Here is a 20,612-nt window from a genome sequence, read left to right as displayed (position 1 = left end):
CCTATCATCTGAATTCCTAATATTGCTTGTTATTAGGAAGGCTCTTGGGCCCAGAAAGGCTGGGAGCCATGCCAGCCAAACTCACACAAAGTCAGGGTCCCACTCAAGACTTCCCTCCTGTGTCCTGTGTTTGTCCCATTCTACCACACTGTATCTACTCTTCTCCACTTAATGAAACACATAGTCTCAGCATACATGTTGTTAATTCATTTCCTGTGCATTAGCATGAACTGCAGTTGTATCTTTCCTTTCCCAGCTTCTCCTATCTTTAAGCAGAAGACATCCCACTAAAGTAACCCAGAACCAAACTCCACTTGCAATATCTGGAAGTTAGGGATATCGGGAAGGCGAGAGTTGAAATCTACTAACAGTAGTGTATAGGAGAGTGTCCTCCTTGTTCATCGGGGTGCCCCTAGCCTCTGTAGAGGTCGGAAGCAGTTGGTCTCCCAAATTATCTATGAGTTCCCTAATGGGAAGAGATTGTCTCCCTCATTTTAACTTAAAATGATGGGTCTGCTGTACTCTCTAGGGAAGCGGGGAGTGTGACCCAGAGTAGGGCCCACCAGAGGGGAGATAAGAAAAGAGTGGGTTGCTGCATTTTTAATTCGAGGTACGTTTGTCTTAAAGCTAAGATTAAACAACAAAGAAGCTAGAGGCAGGGAACCCAGAGCAGCAGCACATACCTGCTCAGATTCCTCGTCGCTGATGTTGGTCCGGCCCAGCATGGTAGCCTTCACTGTGGACAAGATTTTGAGCTGGGTGCTTATAGTTGGGATTCTCTCACACACCTAAAGAGAAAGTTTCATTTGGTGTTTGTTAGTTGTCTTGCCCACAAGTTCCTTGGAGGCAGATATACCCAACTCCATTCCCAGTCATTGGCATGCAGGAGTACTCAATAAAGGACCAGCCCTGACCCAATTGGTTCATATATGGAGGCATTCAAATTCCACTGGGTTAAGAGATAAACTTTCAGTCTGTTTTGTTTGTTTTTTTTTTTATCCACACATTGCCCTTGCTGCTGTTTGCTTCCTTATTCACCCAAATTTCCTCTCACCTTTTCCCTCACATTCACGCTTCCCACTCAGATGCACTCTTTCTCTTCTCTTCTTTCTCTCTCCCTCCCTCCCTCCTCTCCTGTCTGGACACACGGACACGCACACATGACTTATTTCCCCAAGTACCTGTAAGAGATTGGTTCTAATCCGCTTATCTGTACACTGCTTGGCAACCTCCTTGGCCAGCCGAGTCACCTCATCAGAGGCTTTAGCGATGTCCTTGGCACACTGAATAAGTGCCCGCTTGGTACCACTACCCCCTCTTACCAGCCGAGACATCTCTGCCATCAGCAGAGCCATGCGCTTGGCTGCTGCAATGATGTCATTGCCCTAGAGAGAAGCAGAGATACAGCATGAGCTCTGACCACATGCTGGTCAAGTTCAGTAGAAAAACAGGAGGAAGTCTGCTGCTCTCGCAGCCTCTGGCAGGCTAAGGAAATGGGGAAAGCACTGGAGGGAGGACAGTGAAGAGAATGGGCACTTGCCCCAGCACTCAGGGAGAGAGGATATCCTGGATGAAAAGACCTAGAGATTAATCTGAAAGGACGACGTGGGTGCCCCGGGCACAGCACTGAACAAGCAGTTGAGCATCTCCAGGTTAATTGTGTCAATAACACAGGGTCAGAGCCAAGGAGTCGGCCACACAGGCATATTCATCTCTATCATAGGGGAGAAAGCAGCTGAGCTGGCCAAGCACAGAGGAGGCTTTCTAGGTGCTAAGAGCATCCTATCTCTGCTCTTGTGAACAGCAGCCAAGGACTTACACTGCCTCACTAGAACTTAGAACCCCAGGTGATGATTCTCAGCCTGCGAGGAAAACTAGAGAAATGGATATTTTCTCATCTAGACTACTTTGGCCTCCTCTTCCTCTTGACCTGTCATCTTTAAAGAGCAGACTATTTTAATCATTCCACATTAAGAGAAAATTGATCCCACAAATCAATTTGCTGGTCTCATCAGCTAAGTGAAGCCTCCAATTAAGGAATGTTCACTTAGGAAGATACTGAGGGAGGAATCAAATAAATAAATAAAACTGAGCCAGGCTCTAAAAGGTTGACCCTCTCTCATTAATGGCAATTTGTCTGAGATTTGTCTTACTTAAAACCCTCATGGGTCATAATAAGGAAATATTTAAGCAACTTATTTTATGTCCTTAGCAACCTAAAAGTACAGCAGCTACAGTGTTTAACTGAATGGCCAAGCCCCACTCGTTTGTCCCCCTCAGGATTTTCAGTTTCTACACCGTGCGGTAAGGTACACACAAACCATGCCACTCCGGTGCTCTGCAAGGACTCCACAGGCACCATGAAGCGACTCATCATTGATGTGGGAAAGTACACGTCACAGGAAACAAACCGAGGCTAGAGAGGACACAGGTTTTAGAGGAGGTCATGAGGAAAGGCGTGTGTTAGCTGAAGCCCTCCCTCTGGGAGAACTTCAGTGCAGACCTGAGGTAATTTTGGATTACATGACATTGGTTAGAAGACAGCACAGTGCCAGGGTTAGTTATTACCCACCATCTTCAGACACTTGCAACATGCCATCTTTAAATAGGAAAAACAAAAACCAAAAAAGTGATCACTTCTACACCTCTAACTCTCCAAACAAATGTTAGTTCAGATCCAAGGCTCCGTCACCTCAGTGATAGCCTTGAGCTTTCCCTGTGGCCACTTTCCAACCCCTCTGAGGTACCTGGAAAAGCAGTCAGTGAAGCCCCTGCCCCGTGGGCTCCCACAAAGGCCAGCATCTGTCACACAGCCAGGTGCAAGACAGCAAGCAGTCCTCCCCAGAGACTCTGCCATGTAAAACTGCTTTTGCCCTAATCAACTCTGCCTGAGTCATCAGGGTGAGGCCAGTGGGAGCCAAGCAAAGCTCAGTGGTCAAGCTAGGGGAACTTTCAGTGGTCCCCAAAGGCTCCTGACCTAGAAGTCACTGAGAGATGCATTTATGACTTCCTGAAGCGTTTATACATCCAATAATGGCCACAAAAATGGGAAGAAAATGAATCCTTTGAAAAGTGACCCCATTTCTCTTTATTCCCTAAACATAAATGCAGTTCATTCAGACATTCGCAAACCTATCAGACTTGTGAAGCCAGCCCTAACAACAAGGTGCAGACAGACAGTTGCCCACCCGGCTCAGACTCACAGGACCCACACAGATAAGGAGTGATGCAAGGTGTCAAGGCTGCACATGGCCGGATGCATTTGGAGCAGCCCCCAACTGGGGGTACCATCAGTACCTTACTAGACCACTTGGTAGCTTCCCGATGCAAGGACTGAGCCGCGGCCAGAATGGGCTGGTTGACCGGCTGATTAGATGGCATTAACAGCAGCTCAGGTTCGTAATCGTCTTCCATGTCAGAGGGGAAAGGGAACCCAACAGCATCAGCCGCATCTGCCTCAGCTACAACTCCTATACCCACCTGAGCAGCTGGGATACCCGGCTTTGTCGATGGTAGGGAGGGTGAAAAATAGGGATAGTGTTAGTAAGAACAAAAAGACTTTGGAAATGGAGCTTCAGCTGGTTTAGTAACCAAAGCTTGCCTGGGATGGGAAAGAAAATGGCATGCTCTCCAGGAGCCAGGTGAACCAAGGTTCAAAGACAGGAACTCAGTCTCCAGCCTAAGTCACCTTGAAATAAGTGAATACATTTGCTGTAGCAGAAGCTTTCCAGAGAAGGCAATCTATGCTTGTTGCTGAAGTTAAACATGACCAGAATCACATGTCTGGGGAACCAAACAACCTTGAAAAGAAGTCCAGAGGAGAAAAGTAGACACAGCCATATAAGCTGTTTGAGAAGGAAAGCTGAGCCTCCTCCTAAATCAAATACTCACTATTCCGTCATCCTGGACATGCAGCTCAGCAGCTACCAGGCATTTACTAGCTCCTTTAGGGACCAGACTAGGAAAGGCATGTCAAAAGCAACAGCAAACCAAGAAATAGAAAAAACAGTCAACATAATGGTTCATGAAGAAGATTTACAAAATACACTACAACTGCTTAGATAGCTATAAGGAGCCTCAAGAAGATACCTCATCTAGTTCCTATAGCAATGAGAAAAAAAAAAACTACATTTTAGCCTGTCTTTCTCCTTTAAAAAGATCTTCAAAGACAAAGCTTCCACAATATCTTACTGTGGAAACTGAAAGCACCGCCATCTGGACACAGCCTAAACCTCTCTTTTGTTGAAATCAGCTTCTTGCTCACCCAAACTCACCTTACCAGTTCACATATCAGGTGGACTCGGCAACTAAATGAGGCTAAGCTCAGCGGAGCCCTCACATGAACCCAAAATGGTTGCTTACGAAAGAACAGGGACCAAGAGGGGAAGGACAGGAATTTTATACAAGAGGTAGGAATTGTAAGGGGTTGGGAAGAGAACAGATGCTTAAAAACAGATGGAATGGGAAGGAACTTAACGAAGCCAAGCCATTTGTAAAAAAGGCTGTAAACAAAGACTGTCTACCCCAAGAACCTGTGATCAGGAGGAAACACAGTTCATATGGAACTTTATTTAAGGTTCCTGAAAAGTCTTCTCCTACCAGTACATTTCTGGAGTCCCAGTACTCCAGAGGCCAAGGCAAGAAGTCCACATTGGAGACCAGTGAGTCCTAAGACCTAAGAAAACTTTGAAATATTAAAAATAGAAATTCTTGGGCTGGAAAGACAGTTAAGAACATTGACTACTTTCAATTCCCAGCACCACCATGATGATTCACAGCCATCTCTATCTACAGTTCCAGGGGACCTAACACCTTCTAGCTTTCATGGGTACTGCACACATGTGGCACACAGACATACATGCAGGCAAAACACCCATAGGCATAAAATGAAAATAATTCTCAAAAAACAAGAACAAAAATAAAAATTCTTATCCTAAATACAAAGCCCATCTCTAAAAAGTGGCAATGAAGTTGGAAGACCCAAGGTCAGTAAAGGGTTTAGATATCACCAGTCCTTTCTCACTGTCTCAACCAAGACTCATTCCCATTCCTTCAAAGAAAAGAGCAGCTTACTGTTGCTAAACTTCAGAGTGACAAGCTGCACAAAGACAAATGGACAGATACAAACACATATTCCTTCCCCACCCATACATGGCTTAAAAGCCAGTGAACGCATTAGTTCAGCCCTTCTGGGCACTGAGTAGAGAAGGGCAAATGCTGCCTGACCCTCTGAAGTGTGACCTTTACAGATATTTTTTGTGTTCTTCCAAGTATGTGCAGGTTTATCACAATTAATTTCTGTTTCATTTGAGGAAAACTGACCCTGTTCCTCTCTCACCCACTCTCCATGCACAGTAGGGTTTATGCTGCATGATTCAGGGTGCTGGAGAAACACCATTATAAATAATTGCACAGGTCAGGTCCTGAGCTCCCAGCTAACAGTTTAAACACTAGTTTAAAAGTGAAGGTCCAAGGGGCTGGAGAAATCTCAGAGGTTAAGAGCACTGATTGACCTTCCAGAGATCCTGAGTTCAATTCCCAGCAACCATATGGTGGCTCACACCCATCTGTGATGAGATCTGGTGCCCTCTTCCGGCATGCATGCAGGCAGACCAATAAATACATAATAAATAAATAAATCTTTTTTAAAAAGAAAGAAACAAACAAACAAACCAAGGTCAATTTCTAAGGGGGGGAGGGGTAGGCCAACCAGTTCCCCCAGGAAGTATATTCAATTGTGGATGTGAAAATAAAGGAATATAGTGGGAATGAAGGTCTAGCATTCAGGGTGCATTAGAAACAGTTTAGAACTAAGAACCACATCTCACTGCTAAATGAGCAACAGGATTCCACTCTAAGCAAGAAAAGCTGCCACTCACTTCCAGCACTCAGGGAAACAGACAACGTGGAGCAGAGCTGCTGTCACATCCAGATTCCCCTGGTTATTATGGGGACTGTTAAATTAGCTGAGCTGGGGAGAACCTGGAGCTGTCCTGAGTATAGGGGTGGGGACAGGATGATTCTGAGAAAGGACAGAAACACTCCTTCTGAAACACCAGTCTACCTTCTTCTTCTTCCTTTTTTTTTTTTTTTTTTTTTCCTCGAGACAGGGTTTCTCTGTAGCTATGAGCTATGGAGCCTGTCCTGGAACTAGCTCTTATAGACCAGGCTGGCCTCAAACCCACAGAGATCCACCTGCCTCTGCCTCTGCATTCCAAGTGCTGAGATTAAAGGCATGTGCCACCCCTGTTCTATCTGCTTCTTAATGCAAGAATTGAAGAAAATGTACAGATTTCATCTAGCAAAGTCCACAAGAGATACTTTCACAACTGAAGTTTTGCCAGTTAGTAATGGAGATTGGAAAACATTCAATAATCCAAGAGGATAAACCTTCTAAAAAAGACCCAAAACACCAGGAGTCAGAGACGATACTAATGAACAAAGAGGAAGAAACTCTTCTTTAGCCACAGACATTCCAGCTTTTACTTCTGCCCAAGGAGAGGCAAGCAGTCAAACACTCAGACTTCTCACTAAGTCACTGGTAAAAAGAACAACATATTGCCTGAAACACAGGCGGTAAGCAAGAAGGAAGGTGACTCCCATTAGACTTCTCCCTGGGTTGGGGATACGGTTCTCCGTCCTTCCTGGGAAGATTCCCATTCTTGACAAGGAATTCTCAGAGCTTACCTTGCTAGACCACTTCCGAGCTTCATCGTGGAGCTGCCTGGCAGCCATCATCATGGGCTGGTTAATCACCTCCCCAGCTTTCTGCTCAGGGAACTCTTCATCCTTCTCTTCTGGAGGAGGGGGCCTGGGTGGAGGAACTTCACCCTCAGGAAGAGGTGGCTTAGGAGGAGCAAGCTCATCAGTTAGCTACAAATGTGAAAAAACAGATTGTCAGTGTAAGCCCTAGCAGCTACTACCAAAAACCAATCTTGAAAATCTGCCCACACTAATTCCATGTAAGATCACACCCCCCTACCTAGCTATGAGGCCTATCTGTGTAATCACAATCAAAGAACATTTTCTTCTTACAAGAAGACAGCTATGTGTTGGTCATCTCCCATGGAAGGCATACACAGCATTACCAGATCAACCATTCCACAGCCAATCCCATAGAAGATCTAAAGCCTAGTTCTGGTTCTGGTTGCCAAAACGCAAATGAAAGACATTAGAGCTTCAAGTTCTGCATCTACCACGTGATCTCTACAACCCTAATTCTAAGTGGTGTGACTCAAAGGAGCCACTTACCAGGAATCTCACCCTCCTGTGGCTCTTACCATCAAGAAAGAGCCTCAACGGAAAGTGTGCAGAAATATTGAAACTGGGAAACCACCAACCTCACCTATGTGTAGTGATCCAGTTTTATCCTTAGCCAAGCTGTCATCTTCTTTTTCTTTTTTTTCTTTTTTGGTTTTCTGAGACAGGGTTGGTTTGTTTGTTTTTTGGGTGTGTGTGTGTGTGTGTGTGTGTGTGTGTGTGTGTGTGTGTGTATAACAGCTTGGTTGTCCTGGAACTCACTCAGTAAACCAGGCTGGCCTTATACTCACAGAGATCTGCCTGCCTCTGCCTCCTGAGTGCTGAGATTAAAGGCGTGCGCCACCACTGTCTGGCTATATTTTCTTTCTTAATACCAGTAAAAGATATCAGGTTGGAGCCAGGCAGTGGTAGTGCCATGTCTTTAATCCCAGTACTCAGGAGGTAGACACAATCGGATCTCTGTGAGTTTGAGGCCACCCTGGTCTACAGAGCGAGTTTCAGGATAGCCAGGGCTACACAGAGAATCCCTGTCTTCAAAAGTCAAAAAGAAAAGAAAAAAGCCAGGCAAATGATGGAGCACGCCTATAATCCCAGCACTCGGGAGGTACAGCAGGCAGATCTCTGTGAGTTCAGTGCCAGCCTGGTCTACAAGAGCTAGTTCCAAGATAGCCAGGGCTACACAGAGAAACCCTGTCTCAAAAACAAACAAAAACACTCAAAAAAAAAAAAACAACAACAACAAAGAAAAGAAAACATACCAAAGAAACACAACTATTGTCTTGCTATGTATTCTCCAATCAACAGATTTCCAGACTGTTAGCTGGAGTAAGATCTGCATATGATCATTACTATTTCTGTTTCTACGGTTTGTAACTGCAAGAAATTACCCAACTAGCTTATTCTTAAACCATGGGAAAATATATCCATGATACTTAATGAGAAAGAATTACAAAAAAGATTCGAGGGCCTGGGATGGCTCAGCAGTTAAGAACACTTGTTCCTTCAGAAAATATAGGTTCAACTTCCCAGCACCCACGGGGCAGCTCACAACCATCTACAATTCTGGATCCAAGGGATCTAATGCCTCTTCTGGGCTCAAAGGTACTAGGCATGCAAGCAGTACAAAGCACCTATACATATAAAATTTAAAATTTAAATTTTTCTTGGTCTGGGAAGATAATGAGCACTTGCCATGTAAGCATGAAGACCCTCGTTTGATCCCTGGCACCCAAGTGAAAAACACAGCATACCCCAGCACTCTGGAACAGATCTCTGCGAGATCACAAGGCCAGTCAGGTCTACATAGTAAGTTTCAGGACAACCAAGGCTGTATAGAGAAACCCTATCTCAAAAACCCAAAACCAAAGCTCCAAACAACAACAACTCGGCATGGTGGTATGTGCTTGTAACCCCAGCCTTGGAAAGAGGGAGACAAGCAAATCCCATGGACTCACTGGCCAGCCAGCAAGCCCTACATCCCACAAAGAGGTTCTGGTTCTAAAACTATGGTGGGACAACACTTGAAGTTGACCTCTCTCCTCCACAAACACATGCATGTATGTGTGTGTGCACACACTTTTATTTATTTTTTTTTTCGAGACAGGATTTCTCTGTGGTTTTGGAGCCTGTCCTGGAACTAGCTCTTGTAGACCAGGCTGGTCTTGAACTCACAGAGATCCGCCTGCCTCTGCCTCCCGAGTGCTGGGATTAAAGGCATGCGCCACCACCGCCCCGCCGACACTTTTAATTTTTTAAAAACGAGTATTAATTTTCTTGCTAAAAAGAGAGAGATGATGGAGGAAGGTCATTGGTTAAATAAAAAGAAACTGCTTGGTCCTCATTGGTTAGAAGATAGGTGGGAGGAGTAAACAGAACAGAACGCTGGGAGGAAGAGGAAGTGAGCACAGACTCCACAGCTCTCCTCTCAGGAGCAGACGCCTGAGGGAGACGCCATGCCCCGCTCCCGGGCAGACACATGCCATGAAGCTCCGACCCAGGATGGACTAGGCTAGAATCTTCCCGGTAAGACCGGTTCTCACAGATTATTAGAGATGGGTTGATCGGGATAACAGAATTAGCCAGTAAGGGCTAGAGCTAAAGGGCCAAGCAGTGTTTAAATGAATACAATTTGTGTGTTGTTATTTCGGGGCATAAGCTAGCCAGGCTGCCGGGGTGCTGGGGATGCAGCCCTGCCGCTCATATTATTATAGAGAGAGAAAGGTAAGAACCTAACAAGATTCTAATGCTGTGATTCCCCCACTTAGCAATCCTCACCACAAATGTACTTTAAACTGGTACCACATCACTCCATCACAACTGCACTTACCTCTGCTCCCTTCTCACCCTGTCACGTGGGCTAATATCACGAAAGCACATACACAACTGCTGGGTTATGATGCCATACAATTCAGGAATGAAGGTCAAGATCTGTCTCTAATTCATCACATAAAGGCTACCTACACAGGCAGACTATAAAAGCAGATCTGCCTCACACACGGGCTCAACCCCCAGCTGCTCAGTTCCTCCCATCTCTGAGAGTACTTACTCGGAGCTGTTCAAGGTCTGGTGGAGGAGGTGGGAAGTCAGGCTCCTGAGGTTGGAAGGCTTCTCTGACCTTGGCCACGGCTCCCAGGATCCGATATCCTGAGTCCAGGAAGCTCTTTTGCAGGCCTAAACACAAGACACTCTCACTTTCAGCTGGGCAGGTCAGGGCCCACGGCACTGCCTGCCCAGCAGAAGAACTGGTTCCTATTAATGAGGCTGGATGTGAAGCTGCCAGCAGGAATCATGGCAGTGACAAGGCAAAGGGAAGTAGGGCAAGCTAGAGGCCCTGAGGAGAGTCACAGTGCAGCTGTTCCTACAGTGGTGAGGATGCCTCTGACAGCACAACTCAGGTGCTTGGGAGAATCCTGGGCAAGCCAGGCTCACGGGGTACCCATCACTTCTCTTATGATGAAGCATGGTCATGAGCCAGGTCTGCTGAGTGCAGAGCATGGAAGATGTTGGCTCCAGGTTGAGTCTGTAGCTCCCCAGAGTACATCTCGCCTTTCCACATCTGTGCTCTAGTTGGCATTCAAGGTGCTAACCCTTATCTTGAACTGCTAAAATATTTAGAAACTCCAATGAAAAGATCAAATGCATCCACAGTGATGGTAGCCCACAAATTTGAAGAAGATTCTGCCTGGGCCACTAGTGAGTCAGGCAGCCTAGATTCTTACCGATGAGATGGGAAATGTCAGTTTCCAAAGAAGGACTATACATGATTACAAACAAATGAGTAAATGCAATTATCTCCCTTAGTGATACTGAAACTATGATCAAAATGTAGCTGAAGAAAACTCAAATTCTTCCATACAGAGCCTAAGAAACCAGAGTTAGTTTAAGTACTCTAGATCTAACAAAAATAAAATTCTCTAGAAAGAGAGGTCACTGTAAGTGAGACGAATAGAAAAAAAGCCATACCAACTTCACGAATTAAATGGTTGGCAGATAGGTAGCTGATGTTTTGTTTGGTTTTAAGTTTCCAAAGTATTGATTATGGATTACGATAGGAAGCCAGACAATACCAAGAGAGTGCAGAGATACTGATCCAGAGATTGACAAGCATGACAGTACCACAAAAAACTGAAGAGAAGATTAATGCAACATTCTCAAACCAAATGTCTACAATTTTTTCTTTTGATTTTTTTGAGACAAGGTCTCATTCTATAGCCCTGCCTGCCCTCAAACTGGCTAAATAGCTCAGACTGGCCCCAAAATCAAAGTTATCCTCCTGCCTCAGCCTCCTGGTTGTTGAGATTACATGAGAAAGCACATCAGACATTGTCCATACTTTTCCTCCCAGATTCTGTATGTGGTGGTTGTGGACAGCTGCTCTTTTCCCATCTTCACCGAGTTCGCCTTGCAGTTAGGATGAAAGACACCATGCACTGTTGCTTACCAGGGTCAGAGATGTTTCCAGCCACAGCCTTGGCATCCATCACCATTGGGGAGATTGTTTTGCTCAATTCATCAGAGGCAGCTTTCACAGCCTCGCGGAACTTGGGGTCCTCGGAGTTCTCTACCTCCCTCTTAGCAACCAGCAGGATCCGGTTGGCTCGACGAGCAATGCTGGTTGCTCCAGCGACCAGCATCTGAGGTTGAATATTGGCCATGGCTACCTTACACTTGTCCAGGTCTTTTTTAATTGCTTCTTCAGAAGCATCCAACAGAGATTTGGTATCAATAGCCTCGTCCACCAGCCCTGTCAAGAAAAGAGAAATGGAACTGAGTTTGTTTTTAGAAAACAAAGACTCTAAAACATTGTTGTCTGTCTGCTTCTCATGAGAAAGTACAACACTCAGAATTCTCTTCTCAGTTCAAAGCTTTTCCTACAACATTGAAAGCTTCCACGTGAACAAAACAGCTTTAAAAACAGAAGTGCAAACACAGTCCAGGTCATTTGAACTCAAGACTTATACTGACCGTGGTCACTGGCCCTCTTATATCCACCACAGACAACCAGAGACACAAAGACATCAGGAGGAAGCAGGGGATTGCATCTGAAACCTTCACCGCATCACCACCACAGTATCTGCTAAAGACGTTTTCTCCCTTCCCATCTCACTCCCCAGCCGACTGTTGATTGCTGGCAGCTTGAGGTGCCTAAGATGAGCCCCGCGGAGAGCTCCCGTAACCCTAACAGCCTGCTCCTTATTTCTTTTACCTCTCTTTCGGCACTTGAGGAGCTCTGCTTTCATCTCTGGCTGCTACAGACCCCTGACAGCAGATTCTACAGGGACAGCAAAGAGCCCACACTCCTCCTTTCTGTCCTCTTTCCTCTCCCTCCATAGAGATGAGTGAAGATGAAGATTCGGGGGTTCTTCTTCAGTCGCACAGACACAGGTGTCTCCTTTTTTTTAGAACTATGTAGTTGATAAGTTGGAGAAAACTCTGAGACAAGCTGGGTTAAATGGTAGCTATTGTGGTTCCTTGAAATCTGAAACCTCTGAAAATGACAGAGCCACTTACTGTATCCACAAACGCCGCCTCCCAGCCTCTGAAACCAAACTCTAGCTGGACTGGGCAAAGACACTATTCAAAGAGAAGATAGGAGCTATAACAATGAACATCACACCAGAGGGCAGTGCTAAAATAAAGAGACTCAAACAGTCCCTCTTCCAAAACAGCAGCAAAGCCTGAATGAGAGAGAAGCCGCCACCACTCCGCAGCCTTACTGGGGTCACTTTATCCAGCTGCAGTTCATATAACCGTCCTGCTGAGGTCCTCAGAACTCATGCATCAGATCAAAAGAATTTCGCAAAATTCTACCTGTCATCTTTTCAACATTATCAATCCACTGGTTCTTCATGGTCTCAAAATGTTCATAAGCAGCTTGATTACCGGGGTTCCTCAGTAAGATGCGCGCAGCAGAGATGACCTGTCGATGACAAAGCAGTCTTCACATGCCAGGGCACCAGCATAGCACACTCCAAAACAAACCCACAGAAACACTTTTCTACATTTCTCCTATAGGTGGCACCAGGAAACCAAAGTTGGTAAGCCCCTTCAGGCTCAACACAGTAAGTCTGGTGCCATAAACAGACCTCAGAGGAGACCCTTCACACAAAGGGTTTAGAGTCACTGCCAGGTCTGAAGAAAAAATTAGGTGAGAAAGTAAATAAACACTCGTTTACTATTTCAGAAAACACATTAAAACTGACAAAAATTTAAGAGTTGATGTATGTCTTCATATGAACTCTTTCATCTTAAAAAGAAGCAAAGAGAAACTAAAAATGAAGTTAGGCAATGTAGTTCAATCCTGTAAGCCCAGCATCTGGGGGCCTGAGGAAGGAGGTTTTGGTTTGGGAAGACCCATATCTCAAAAATAAGAGAAAAGGTTGGCATGGCAGGCATGGCTTTGATCCTGTCACTGTGGGGTCAGACAGAGAGATCTCTGTGATTTCAAGACCAACTTGGTGAACTCCAGGCCAGCAAGGCTTCACAGTAAAACCCTGTCTATAAAATACAATATTAGCATGAAATAAAACATTACTCAGATCTGATTTACGAATAACACTGATTAAAACACCTGATCACAAGTAACCAAACAATTACTCAAATTTTACTTAGAATAATATTAACTAAGATACTGTTCAGTTAACAAACTGCTTTCACGTTCCTTACGTGAGTGAAAATTTACATCGACTACATGAGAGGTGGAGTACGTAACACCTCACTTCGGAGAGGTTCTACACGGTCTTGTTAGTGACAGTGTTTGGGAAAGAAGCACTGAGTAGCTGGTAATTCAGTCCACACACAGTGCACTCTGAAGGCTAACTTCATGGAGTTAAGAGAGCTGGAATGCATTTGAGTCCAGATCTGTCTCTTAAAGTCTTCATTCTTTCCGAGACTGGAGTTTGAAGTCTAGTTTTCTGGATTGTTTCTTGGTTTTAGAAGCACAAGGACAATTGTATTAGAGTTTAAAAAAAAAAAAAACCCACAGGGTAGGCAAGCTGTAAACTCAGCAGCTACCTGAAGGAGATAATAGCATGAGAAAAGAAAAAAGCCATTTAAGCTAGCATGGAGGTCAGACACATGGCAGACAAGTGGCCACATGGAAGGAGAGACGCTTTAAGAAGAAAAGTAAAAAGCCTGAAATATTGGCGGGAAAGCCCAAAGTGTTCAGGAAAACATGTTAGAACAGAGGTGGAAAGAAATAAAGAAGAGTTAGCTTTTCGGAACACTTGAGAAAAGCAGGAAGACGCACTGTCCCCCATATGATTATGGCCTTAAACTTCTATCCTTCTAGGGCTTGTTTTTTTTTTCTTTTTTTTAAATCTCAGTCTTGTGCTGAAATTCTGTTTTGTTTGGTGTTTTACGGAAGGATCTTGTTTTTTTCTTTCAATTAAGAATGCTCATATTTTATGGAAATTTCTAGAAAGGCTGGACGAAGCTAGGCATAGGGGTGCCTGTCATCCCACACTCAAGGTACTGATATGACCTTTTCAAATGGGCTGGGCATGTAGCCCAGTGGTGGTGTGAGGTCTTTGCTTCACATTTAAAAGCCCTGCATTCCATACCCAAAGAGGAGGAAGAAAAAGGGGAGGGAGACGGGCAACATAAACACACGTGGACCATTTCCCTCCCTCTCAGAAAAGTTCCCTTGGAAGCTAGAATCACAGATGTATACAGGCCAGCAGAACAGGCACTTAATAAATGTAATGGATTTTACTGTGTTAGTAAGAGAAAGGGGGAACCAACACCAGATGATGCTGAGCAGCTGGTCTTCTAAAGAAAGCTGGCTGGGGATGGTACTGCACACCTAGAATTCCAGCATTAGACAGTGTTAGTACAGCCTTGGCTACAAACCAAAAGCCTGCCTCAGAAAAAGGGGAGTGGGGAGGAAAGGGAAGGCAGACTGACTTATCAGAACCTTAATTCTTTCCAATTTGTTTTCTCTCATTTCCAATCTTCTTTTGTTCTTAAACTTCCCAGCTATACTTTAAATTAATTACACACTTTAGTTATGCGATTGGGTACAAAAGGAAAGCTAGCGATGGAAACAGCTCTTCTTCTCAGTCCCCTCAAAGAGATGCTTAATACACATATGTGATGGTGGGAGGGCTGCTTTGCTGCCTGCTTTTGCTGTCAAAATAATACTGACCATTATCTAAAAATGCAAACAGTGCAAAAATATATAAATGTCAAAGTCCTCCATAATCCTAGAGGTCACCAAGTTTGACCCAATGAATATGTAAATATGGATATGGGGTATATGTGTATGATGTGTGTATATATGATGTACATGCAAGCCGTTGTGAATGTGTACGTGTGTGCCACAAATGGTGCAGAGGTCAGAGGACAACCCTGGTCTTTCTCTACCTTCACCTTCCAACTTGTTGGCGACAAGGGTCTCTTTGTTGTTCATCACTGTTGTATGCCAGGCTCTCTCCTTGTCTCCACCCACCATCTCACCTTGGGAACTCTGTGTTACAGACATACCCACCATGACTGGATTTCACATGAGTTCTGGGGATCCAGACTCAAGTCCATATAATTATGTGCCAAGTGCTTTCCTGGCTGAGCTACCTCCCTGGCTCCACATACATTTAAGATTTGTTTTTATTACTTCTAATTATGCACAGGTGTGTATGTTGCATATGGGTATGTGCATATGAGTGCAGATACCCATGGGAGTCAGAGGCATAAGGTCCGCTGGAGATGCAATTACATCCTGTTGTGAGTCAAATGACAGGAGTGCTGAGAAGCAAACTGGGGTCCTCTGGTAGAGTCCTCAAGATGGCTCCAAACTGCTGCGCCATCTCTCCAGCGCCTCCGCAGACTTTTTTAATGTGATCCCAACAAAGCATATAGAATTAATTTCATCTGGTAAATACTACGTGATGATATTGAAATGAGGAGTGAGCAAAGTTTAACCTGGGGAGTGAGTTCTCGGGCTGTCTTCACTGAAGCCTGAATGCCTTCCACCGTTGATTTATTGGCAGTACCAACAGCAGCCGCCTTCTCCGCTGTGGCTCCAAGCCTTCCTGAATGGTTTTCAAAGTTCACTGCCCTCTCATCAAATACCTTGAGAAAAAAAAATAAAGACATCAAGGAAATTTATTTCAATATAATGCACTAGAAAGTCTGAGAAAAGATCTTTTAAATCTGATTCTGAAACTGCTCAAAAATTTGAGATGACATCAAATCTTATTACTAAGACAACAGTCAAATGCCAAATCTTGACCTTTAGATATTTCCTCAGAGGTTCAGCCTTAAGCATCACATACACACACAGAGACACATCCATGAATTTTCATTCAAACTCACTAAGAGCAAGCAGGATACACACAGAATTACGTACTTTGCAATAAGGTCACAGAATGTAAAGACTAAATAAATAATCTCATTCCCCAAAGGTGTCACTCATAGTTTGAAGAACACAAAGCACTCCAGGCTCGACTGTAGGCAGCTGGGGCATTACAAGCCCCCGCGTATCCACAACGAGCCCTCTAGCTCCAGTCTCCTTCCATGTATCACGTTACCATTACTGTTGTAAGCCTGCCTTGACCCCTGGGAAAAATGATAGCTGGTGCTGTTACCAGAGTGAACACAAAGGTGAGGGGGGTGATTTAATCCTTCTACTCAGCTGCTCAGCTGGGTCTCTGAATCTTAAAAAGGTAACTTCCCTTCCCTCGTGGGTATCATGAGAGACTGTACATCAAAGAAACAATTAACTTAAAATGACAAAAGGCTTTCTATTTGCTTTGGTGACATTAGGATCGATACCTGGAAAATAAGGTATAGGAAACGGTACTGAGCACGCCAGGAGCCTGGCAGAGAACCTCTTTTTTTACACCCTACGGGGGTACTTGAAGGAACTACTTCTGTAACTCCGACTCAAGTCAGACAATTTCTAAAGGTTTCCAGTTAGACAGCAAGCTCTATTCTCATGCCAGTGTTCTACATCACCAACTGCACTCAGCCTAGCCCGACCTCTTGTTTTGGTTCCTATTAGTTAATGCTCACAAGGTTTCTTACTCTTGCTGATAGCCACACTAGGCTTACAGGTCTGCTGCCTACTTTGGTGGACATTTCAAGCCCAGGCTATATCTGTTCTCCCTTTAACTGATGCATTAGATTGCTTTCCTACAAGCTCAGTCAAAGTTTACTGACTGCCCAGTCTTAAGATAGATATTGAAAAGTAATGGAGAAAACAATTATCTGCACCTAAAAAGGTTCACAACCTAGCAGCAAGTCCAGAAACAGGCATTTGTAATAGGTATGTCACTATGTCAAACAGCATAGCCACACAACGATCTTATGGGAGTAAAAGAAAAGGTACTTGGTCCATCCAGAAATCAAAAGAACACAAGAAAGGATAAAGAGGAACCAGGCAGAAAAGAAGCTGGAGGTCATAAGGTAGGGAGGGAAAGCGAAGACAGAGAAGGGCTGAGTATGCAAGACATTACACACAATTAACTACTGCAGGAGCATGGGAAAGAGAGAGCAACCTGTATGAAACAATCATAAAAGAGAAGTAAAAGGCAGACCACAGGAGCTGATAGCTTGCTAGAATGCATGGGAGTCCTGGAGCAGATCCTCAGTACCCTATTAGTCAGGGGCTATAGTACAATCTAGGAGAGCAGCACTGAGGAGGGTCAGGAGCTCAAGGCCATCCTCAGTTTCCTAAGATCCAGGACAGCCTGGGGGGTACATGCACAACAAACAAACACATAAACAAAGCCTCAACACAAAGCTCCAGCCTTTGTCCTGATGCCCACGGAATGGCTTAGCCAGGAGAAGATCAGGAATGGGAGAACTCCTCTTCCCCAGTTTGGTGGCTTAATGCATGATTCAACAACAACAGAGCTAAGCAACCATCCAGGGAGTGGATGGTTAGCCAAGAGTCAGAATTTAAGTTGTGGCAATATGATAGAAAGAATTCAGAATTATTGGTGACATAAATGAATATGCCTGAGTTATCTATTGGCTAGGGAAAGGCTGCAGGAAACAAACCATTTCCCAGGGAAACAGCATGTGCTGAGGAACTTAGGAAGCGTCTGCAATCTAGGTTCCAGATAGATAAGACAGCAGAACGTTGGATCTAGGGATCTGAAATTTGGAAGCTTGGATGAAAGAGCAGCAAATCACCCTGGTGTAAGGGGACTATGAACTGAACCTAGGCCAGAAGGAGAGTCATTAAGAAGCAAGATCACTCTTTCAATTTTTCTTCTAAAAAAAAAAAAAAGAAGCAAGATCACAACTTTTACCCAAAATTGTCACATCTTGGGTGGCCCTCAAAACTCTTCTTGTCTGTGGCTAATAAACGGCTAGAAAGCTATCAGGAAGACCTTCTCAAAAAACAAAACCAATACAGCACACCAAGAGTAGTACATAGTGAAAATCCAAGTAACACTTATTTACAAATCAGGCCTTCTGGGGTCTTTTTCCTGAAGAGTTAGCTTACTAGCATATCACTAGCCTTCTGTTCACTGTAGTGACACTGGCTTCACTCTGGGACAGGGAGGAGTCACCGGAAGGGTTTGCACAGAATTATTACATCAAATGAGTTTTAAAAAGTGTTCTGACTTACGTTGAGTCTAAAGTGCCCTACTCACCCTTCCTGCCTGGAGTGATGCCTTGCCAACTTTTACCTTCTGAACCAATGCCAAAGATACATACTTTCATGCCATGCTTCTTGCTATGTGGTGAAAAGCAACCCCACCAGCTCTAATCTAATGGCCAGATGTGCTACAACTAGCAGTTAAAGACAGACATAACTGATACTCTTGGGGGACTAAATATTTCCCCCTTTGCCATTCACAAAATCTTTCATCCACAAGCAACCTATGTACTTCAGATACCTACCTCTTCCCTATTGAGTGCATCAGGAGGAGCTGTGGCCGCCACTGCCAACAGCTTGATGGGAGTTGTGGTATCGCTGAAAACATCAGACACCTCTTGGGTCATCGCTTCCTGCATCTGGGCTTTAAGATCCTTAAAAATAGTTTGCAAATGAAATTTATAGCAACATCCAAAAGGCATATCTGCTAATTTCACTGATACATTCATTAATTCACTTTCAAAATTATTTCTTGAATATCAAATATGTATGAGCACAGAGCTAGCACAGACTTTGTTATGAATTCTCTTCTCTAAGGGACATACATGACTCCTTTCATGATAGACACTATGAAATGATAATGAAATCACAGGGCTGACCCAAAGAAGGCTCTAAGGTAAAACTGAGTTCCTTACCATTCCCAGGTCTAGCCAGGCCTGGTGATGACTATATTAACTATTTGGAAAATACAGTAACAAATTTCTAAATAGCTTACTATATTAAAAGAAATGAAAAAAATAGTAAGGTTTACAGAAAAACTCAATAACCTCCAAGCACATGCAAATAATCACTGCACTCAAAAGGTCATGTTATGAAGACTTCCAAGAGTTCAAGGCCAACCTGGGCTACAGATTGAGATGCCCTATCTAAAAAAGTAAATACTGACTAAATATCAGTAAAATGATAAATGCATAGAGCAAAATCATGAAAGCTCTTTCGATTAAATGAACTTTAGAAAAACACTAGTTGCTGCCACTTGGTTTATTCCTAACAAGCTCTAATCTCCTTCTATATTTGGTGACATTGTTTTAATTTTCCCTAAACCCAAGAATCTCAAGCCTCAGGCTGAGGTGGGGCAGCTCAGTCAGTGAAGTATTTGCCTTGCCACATGAGAATCTGTGTTTGAGCTCCAAAACCCACATTAAAAAACGGCTGGCACTGGAGAGGTGCGGATAGGCAGCTCCCTGGGGGTCACTGGCTGTTCTCTCGGCAAGTTCCAGAACAATGAGACGCCCTGTCTCAGAAAGTAAGGGTAGATGGTGCCTGACACCTGACTGGTCCTCTGACCTCTCCACATGCATGTACACACTACAAAAGTCCCTTCTGCCTGCTGCTTCTTTGTACTAACAGGCATCAAAAAGTATCCCACGGTCTACCTTCAATGAGTCTTGAAGCTGGGATGCAAGTGCTCTCGCCTGCGGACTCTCCCCTTCCCCTCGGGCAGCCAAGTCAGCCAGCTGGGCTGCTAGCTGATCTACACGGTCACACTTGGCAAGAAGATCTTGGCGATAAGGTCCCATCATGACGTTGGCCAGCCGATGCCCTTCAGCCACAAGTCCACGGATGGCAGCCTGACCTAAACCAAGAAACACAAGTTCACATAGATGCAAGAAAGGCAACTGTGATGCTACTCCAGATTCTTTTAAATACCATTTAATAGGAGTACAGGACTCTCTGACAAACTATAACTCTTTGGAAACGCAGAAAAGAATAAAGAGAACAAACTATCCAGTAACTTTTTAGAAGTGGGGGAAGTGCTGGGATTAGATTAGACCCTGAGCCTCATGTTTATTTAATACTGACCAACACCCCAAGCCTAACTTTTATACTTCACTCCTCTTCTTTATAATGAGAAATTTCCACTTACTAAATTTTTTTAATGTGGGATTTCCCTCTGTATGCTATGAATATGTTTTATTACCACCGGTTAATAAAGAAGCTTCTTTGGCCTATGGCAGGGCAGAATATAGGTAGACAGGAAAACTAGACTGAATGCAGAGAAAAAGAAGGCAGAGTCAGGCAGAGGCCATGTAGCTGCCAAAGGAGAGAGATGTCATGTAGCCATCCAAGAAGCAAGATGTGAGGTAACAAACCATAAGACTCATGGAATAGAAATGGGTTAATTCAAGATGTAAGAGCTAGCTAGAAATATGCCTGAGCCATCGGCAAAACAGTGTTATAATTAATATAGTTTCTGTGTGATTATTTGGGTCTGGGTGACCAGGACACCAACGCATGGTCTCCG

The 20,612-nt window shown here is 44.2% G+C and overlaps 1 protein-coding gene across 2 annotated transcripts in view; it reads right to left on the bottom strand.

Moving 5' to 3' along the window:
- The window catches only part of Vcl (vinculin), a 92,846-nt gene that overhangs the window by 2,491 nt on the left and 69,743 nt on the right, over nucleotides 1-20,612 (bottom strand). The window contains exons 12-21 of one of the 2 annotated variants that reach the window (XM_041638995.1): nucleotides 19,744-19,943; nucleotides 18,613-18,741; nucleotides 15,679-15,828; nucleotides 12,571-12,679; nucleotides 11,201-11,503; nucleotides 9,806-9,930; nucleotides 6,688-6,873; nucleotides 3,298-3,501; nucleotides 1,182-1,385; nucleotides 684-788 (exon numbers count right to left, since the gene is read on the bottom strand). In XM_041638995.1, the coding sequence (XP_041494929.1) occupies nucleotides 684-788; nucleotides 1,182-1,385; nucleotides 3,298-3,501; nucleotides 6,688-6,873; nucleotides 9,806-9,930; nucleotides 11,201-11,503; nucleotides 12,571-12,679; nucleotides 15,679-15,828; nucleotides 18,613-18,741; nucleotides 19,744-19,943 (1,715 nt within the window). The remainder of the gene's footprint in view (nucleotides 1-683; nucleotides 789-1,181; nucleotides 1,386-3,297; nucleotides 3,502-6,687; nucleotides 6,874-9,805; nucleotides 9,931-11,200; nucleotides 11,504-12,570; nucleotides 12,680-15,678; nucleotides 15,829-18,612; nucleotides 18,742-19,743; nucleotides 19,944-20,612) is intronic. The other variant, XM_041638996.1, reaches the window with a different exon arrangement.

This window comes from Microtus oregoni, unplaced genomic scaffold, assembly GCF_018167655.1.
Source record: "Microtus oregoni isolate MIOR12 unplaced genomic scaffold, Mior012 000056F_ref0000123, whole genome shotgun sequence".
NCBI lineage: Eukaryota > Metazoa > Chordata > Mammalia > Rodentia > Cricetidae > Microtus > Microtus oregoni.
Note: the sequence above shows the minus strand (reverse complement) of the source record. Positions and strands in the feature narration are given on the sequence as shown.